The sequence below is a fragment of the Microtus pennsylvanicus genome, chromosome 4 (assembly GCF_037038515.1).
Source record: "Microtus pennsylvanicus isolate mMicPen1 chromosome 4, mMicPen1.hap1, whole genome shotgun sequence".
NCBI classification, from domain to species: Eukaryota; Metazoa; Chordata; class Mammalia; order Rodentia; family Cricetidae; genus Microtus; species Microtus pennsylvanicus.
Window position 1 is genome coordinate 85,321,104 of NC_134582.1, and position 6,277 is coordinate 85,327,380.

Sequence of the window (6,277 nt, forward strand, 5' to 3'; positions counted from 1 at the left end):
GTTGGCAAAGGGCTTTCCTTGAAAGCATGAGGACATGAGATGAATGTGCTCCTCAAAACCCATATGAAAAATCTGATATGGTGGAACAGGCCTATCATTCTGACACTTGGGAGGCAGAGATAGGAGACCCCTGAGACTTGTTAGCCTGCCTACTTGGCAAATTCCAGGCCAGCTAGGGAGCGACCCTCCCTCAAAACTGAAGTTCTCCTCTGGCTTCCACACACGTGTGTCTTCATGAGCATGTACATGTGCACGTGCATACAGACACGCACACGTACATGCACACACACACACCCGGAGTGGCAAATTATGGGGGCATAGGAGGGGAAGGAATCTGTCACTCAGGACCTGGTTGAAGACCCTAGTCAGCCGAGAATCAGGAATCTGAGAACAATTGACATGTAGTTAAGCCCTTTCTATTTTCCCATTTACAGACTGTAATCCTCTGGGAATCTCAACCAAAAAGCTTCCTTTACAGTAAAGGAACATATCCTGCCGGTCCTCATCCCCACCTGCAGCCCTAATGGCTTCCAGTTTTATCTCCTGTCCAGAGCACCCCTCCCTGGTGACTTGCCCATCTTTTCTTTTGCACAGCTTATCTGGTTTATCCAGTCCTCTGGTGCCTGTTCCCTGTCCTCTCCAGAAACTCCATTCCTCTGCTGCTGTATACAAAACTGACCTCTGCACCCTGACTCAAATCAGGCTTCTTCACAGAGCCAGCATCACGACTGTCCACTGCTAGGCAGCCAGTGTATTAAAATGGCCTCTCATTATTTTAAGCACCTTTTAGAATGTGTGGAGTCTTCTTAGCAATCCTTTCAGATGTCTGTTGAGGCCCACCAAACGGTATATGTGTTTACTGTCGAGACGCTTCAGTGTGCTGCTTCTTTGTGAAGCCCACATCCATGGTCTCCAGTTTGTCTTACCTTCTTCTTTCCAAGTTCTCTCTTTGGCACTCGTGTAAAGTCTGTGTTTTCAATGACTTTTAATAAACTGCAGCTGGTCACACTGGTTCCTACTGAGATTCTGCTCCGTAGTGAAGAATCTGGCTCCACCAGAATTGAAGTCTCTAAGAGATTCAAAGAGCCCGTTGGGCTGCCGTGGGTGACGCCGCCGTGGGTCACAGTCTTTTTTTTTTTTTTTTTTGATTTTCGAGACAGGGTTTCTCCATAGCTTTTGGTTCCTGTCCTGGAACTAGCTCTTGTAGACCAGGCTGGCCTCGAACTCACAGAGATCTGCCTGCCTCTGCCTCCCGAGTGCTGGGATTAAAGGCGTGCGCCACCACCGCCCGGCGTGGGTCAATCTTAGAGCGGTGCATCCATCCCTGCTGCTGCTGTCAGAGCAACTATGGTTCTGTGATGACTGACAGGTACAGCCATGAATTCACACTGTTTCAGAAAAATCCCAGATTCGTATTGATCTCTCCAATCCCAGTCCAGTGTATCAGTATATACCCTTGCTACTGTCTCCATTTTAGCTCTTTCTATAACAGAAATATATAATAAAAATATTTTTGTTATGGAATATATAAAATATATTATACATATAAATATCCTAATATGTAATATGTAAATATAAATAATATATTACAATTATAAATATATAGTGTGGTTATAGATATTATATATAATATGATTTATATATAAATGTATATGTATAAATACACATATGAGAATGGATCACTTTTGACACTAAACCCAATTATTGAATCCGCCTTTTAATTCCCCCCCCCCATGAATATAAACATCTGGTCCTGATTTTGAGTGCCTGTGGCACTTACCCTGTGGCGTAAGCATGAGCAAGGTAGTGTAGGTGTTTGTCAGTCAGCCTGGCATCTGAAAACGCTCATGTTCCTAGAGCAAGAATGGTTAATATCCTAGCTTACAACCTTCTTCTGAGCACCGAACCTGAGTTTGGGGCTAGGTCTGTCTCTGATGTCACTTAGCTCCAGGATTCCATGAGCCTCTGTTTCCATGCCGCTCTGATTCTTTATTCCAAACCATACAAGAATCATTTTCCAGAGACATTTACAGGCAGCTGCCCTGCCCTGCCTTGAGACTCCTCGAGCCTCCGTGGCCACAGTTAGGAGCTGGATGGAATGGGTGGCTTAACCAAGAAGGCGAGCATCAAATCGGGAGGGGAGACCTCGTACCTGCGGAAGGCCCTTGTGAACAACGTGGGAGAGGAAAAGAGAACCAAGATTCACATTCAGAAACTACAGAAAGCTTTAGGCCTCCGCTTGAAGGAGATTGACAAAGAGAAAACAGCACTGAAGAAGTTTTTGGTGAAGCTTCATAAGACAAGTGGCTATTTTCCTCAAAAGGAATTCTGGTGGCAGTCACCACCGCAGGTGAAGGACTCATCTAAATCCAAAACCACCTAGTCTCCATTGTCTCCATATAACTGAAGAAAGCAGTAAAATGCGACAAGAAGCAAAACTAAGACTTTAACTGAGGACACGGATTGGATGCCTTCAGAAGAACCCACCCACCCATTTCTCCACAAGGAGAGTAAGCATTGACTTTCCGGCCGATTCCATTTCTTCACAGCTCAAAGTGGTAACACGCAATGCAGATTATTTTTTTACAAGCTTTCCTTGAGACAAAAAATAAAGCCGAGCTATTTTTAGTTCTTTCTGATGTTTATCATAAAATACATGTTATATTTGCCCGGCTCTTGTTCTTTTCTCATTCGACATCATTTTAATGATGTTTCTACAGGTCCAGTAATGTAAATAAGTAACAGTTGATGCCAAAATTAAGATGAAAATAATACAGTAGTGGGGAAAACGATGCGACTGTGGGTCTGTAAGAGCAATCGGTTCAAATCTAGATGTGACGTATGTTGCTACTGTCCACCCAGAAGCTGCTTTATTCAAGATGAAGAGGGCGAAGACTGTCCGGATGAGTGAGAGTGCATGTGCAAGTCCTGCTGCAGACATTCCTTTCCTGGTGGTGACAGCCCTTCCTGCAATCATTGCTGTTTTCACCGTTATTCCTGCCACTATAGCAGAGCCAGGGTCCGTTCCTACCCCTGCTGCTAATCTCATTATCTTGACAAGTCGTTATTCAGCTTGTTTTTGTAATTAGTAGAATTTCCTCTTTGAATCTTTTCAGGGGCAATTTGTAATCCCCACCTAGGCAAGACTTTCTTTACTTCAAACATCCTTTCTAAAGTATCTTTATTTGAATCAGATAACAAAATGTCATCCATGTAATGATAAATTATGGACTTGGGGAATTGTTTACGAATTATTTCCAATGGCTTACTTACAAAATATTGGCACAATGTAGGACTATTGAGCATACCCTGTGGGAAGACAGTGCATTGATATCTCCTATTAGGCTGAGAATTATTATAAGTAGGCACTGTGAAGGCAAATTTTTCTCTATCCTTTTCTTGTAATGGTATAGTGAAAAAACAATCTTTCAAATCAATGGACAGTTAGGAAATCGCTTCTCCTACCCAAGATTCATCATTATAGCTAAACGTCTCAACATTCATTGTATGCTGAATCCATTCATCCATAGGTGCTGATCTAGACTTTAAAGACCCAATTATCTTTTTGCATTCTATGTTTGCATTCTCAAAAGCTAGAGATTCAAGAAGTATTCGTCTAGCTTCTGGGTCTGTTACCCCTATGTCCAGAGCCTTAATTAATCTTTGCAAAAAGCCAATAAAGGGTTCTCTCTGTCCCTGCCTAATTCTGGTATACGATTCAACCCTTTTGCTGGATCTTGTATCCTATTCCAAGCATTTAAAGCTGCTTGGTGACACAGACACAGTACGCCATCGTCATAAAGAGCTTGGACCTGTGGATCAGCATATTCTCCTGCACCAAGAATTTGATCTTAGGAAACCTCAATACCTTTTGCTCTTCCTTGCTGTTCCATATGTTTGGATTCTTCTCTGAAATAAATTCCAAACATCAAGGAAGGTCCATTATCTAAAACTGCAGACACTAACTGATGGAAATCATAGGGGGGTAGCTCTAGCATTAGAAGCCCAAGTCCTTATCATTTCCTTTACATATGCATTGTGCAAGCCAAAATTAACAACAGCTTGCTTAATTTCTTTCAGATCATTCATTGCTATTGGCATCCATCTAGCTTCTCTGACTCCCTTTGAGCCTTTAGAAGTTGATGCTTTTTCAGAATTAAGTATAGGGTATGTCGCTAGAACCCTGGGTAAGCCAGTTCTAATAGCTGGTGGAGGCATTGTATCCTGTCCTTGTGCCTCCTTACTCTGTTCACCAGCTGCAATCATTTCTCCAATCTTTTCAAATCTTTTTATCATTGTCTCTCTTAAATCCTGAATCTCCTAACCTGTATTTCCAGTGATTTCACTGAGGTATCAATTTTTTGGTCCCCATTCTGCACCTGTGATTCCAAAGCCTTAATTTTTTCCTTCAAAGATAACATGTCCTCCTTAAACTTTTCTTGTATATCATGTAGATTCCCATCTTGGAGGTACATTCTGTCTGTTACCTTATCAAAACTTTGTGATAAAGTCTGAAGGTCAAATTCAACAGCCTGAACCCTTTCAGGTAACTTTCTAATACCCTTGGATATGGAGTCAATTTTGTCTGTCATAGTATCCACTTGTTCAGATAACCTCTGATTTTCAATAATTTTAATCCTGTCAATTAGTTGTTCATTATTAGTTCGTAAAGATTCAATCGTTCTTAGGAGTGCCATATTCTTCCTTAATGATAGAATATGGAAAAGAAAACTGAAACCTAGTAACAAGCAAATTAAGGTATCCCCATAATCATATAAACCTTGTATGATGTAATCCATTGTATTAGTAAATATAAATTTACTAATCCATTGTATTAGTGAAAACAAAGCAGTAAAATTTGCGTTAGAAACGAAAACTGCCATATTATGGATTATCCAGCAGGTGGCGCTGTTGCCGAGTCGCGATGAAAACGGGGTCCTGTTTCAGTGCCTTAGTAGATGTTAAAAACTGGAAAATGCAAGTTTCTCAACAAAGTAAATATAATTAAATCAATTCCAGAGACGGAACCAGAAACCCAGAATCCAGGGGTAGAGAAGAGCAACCTGGAAGCAGCTTATGCCTCCACGTGACAGAGTCACCCTGAGGGGTTGCAGCTTTCAGCAACTGCGTGCTCTGGTTCACGCCACTTAAGAGCTGTGCTTGCAAGGGAGATTTAAAAACGACTCAGAAAAGAGCAAACCACTCGAGCAGAGACTACGCGGGCCTGTGGAGTTTAAATCCACGTGGGGAGGCCAAGGCCACTGCTGCAAGGCACAGGCAGCGGCTGAGGAAGGGAGGGCTCCTGCCAAGCCGAACTCGCGGCCGGCAGCCGAGTGGGGAAAGGAGAGGTTCTAAAACCAAACGTTGGGCGCCAACTGAAGGCGTAAGTCACAAACAATGCCACACCAATTTGGAATTATGATTAATAGGGTGGTATTTATTTAAAGGGGAAAAAACTTACAGATCGCCGTCCCAGACAACAGCCCTCTACACAACCAGGAAGGGAGTCTAGTCGCCAGTGGAGCAGGAAGTGAAGAGAGAGAGGAGAGGGAAGTGGCCACTTTTTTAAAGGGAGAGAGACCACGCCCCAATGGGCTGGTATCTCAGTGGCTATAGGCTGGAGGAGTGGGAGGACCTCCTGCAACACACACACACCACAATCACCTACATACTCACACATACTTATATACATAGTCACACACACACACACATACTCAGACATACACACACTCTCACAGACTCACGCTCACATACTCACATATACACACTTATATACACTCTCATACACATATACTCACTGTGTATGTAATTTCTTTCCCATGTCTCCCCCATTCACAATAGAGACCAGGCCTAGCCTGAGGAGTATATAGGGTAGGTTTATTCTGTCTCTTCTTTTTATACAGTGTAAGAACAAAGCCTGTGGTGAGCAGAAGGCCTGTGTGTGTAATTTTAAGTAGGACCTAAAATAATATGATTCTTACAGCTTTTCAGACATTCTTAGTATTATCTATCCTACCTTCCTCGCTCTCCCTCGGAGTTTCTCTCCCTCCTGTCCCAGGAAAGTCTCTCCTCTGTTTTCCCCTTCATTGAACCCTTATCCAGCTATTCCCCTTGGGAGAGCTCCCTGCCGTGGTCCCTTTGCTGTGTCTCCAGGTGTTTTACTCTAAAGGTCTGAGGCTAGGGTCCACACTGAAAGCTTGCAGAGATTGTCTTTTTGGGTCAGGGTCACCTCAGAATTGTATGTTCGGGTTCCATCCACTTACCTGAAAATACCCAG

The 6,277-nt window shown here is 42.9% G+C and overlaps 1 protein-coding gene and 1 non-coding gene across 2 annotated transcripts; one reads left to right on the top strand and one right to left on the bottom strand.

Annotated features, from left to right (window-relative positions):
• The first annotated feature begins 1,305 nt into the window (after positions 1-1,305).
• LOC142848764 (uncharacterized) lies at positions 1,306-2,543 on the top strand. Its single transcript, XM_075970949.1, has one exon. The coding sequence runs from the start codon at positions 2,099-2,101 to the stop codon at positions 2,381-2,383; it is 285 nt and encodes a 94-aa protein (XP_075827064.1). The 5' UTR covers positions 1,306-2,098; the 3' UTR covers positions 2,384-2,543.
• A 3,274-nt stretch (positions 2,544-5,817) lies between these two features.
• LOC142849122 (small nucleolar RNA SNORA51) lies at positions 5,818-5,936 on the bottom strand. Its single transcript, XR_012910524.1, has one exon. It is a non-coding gene; the product is annotated as a small nucleolar RNA SNORA51 (small nucleolar RNA).
• Between the last annotated feature and the right edge of the window lie 341 nt (positions 5,937-6,277).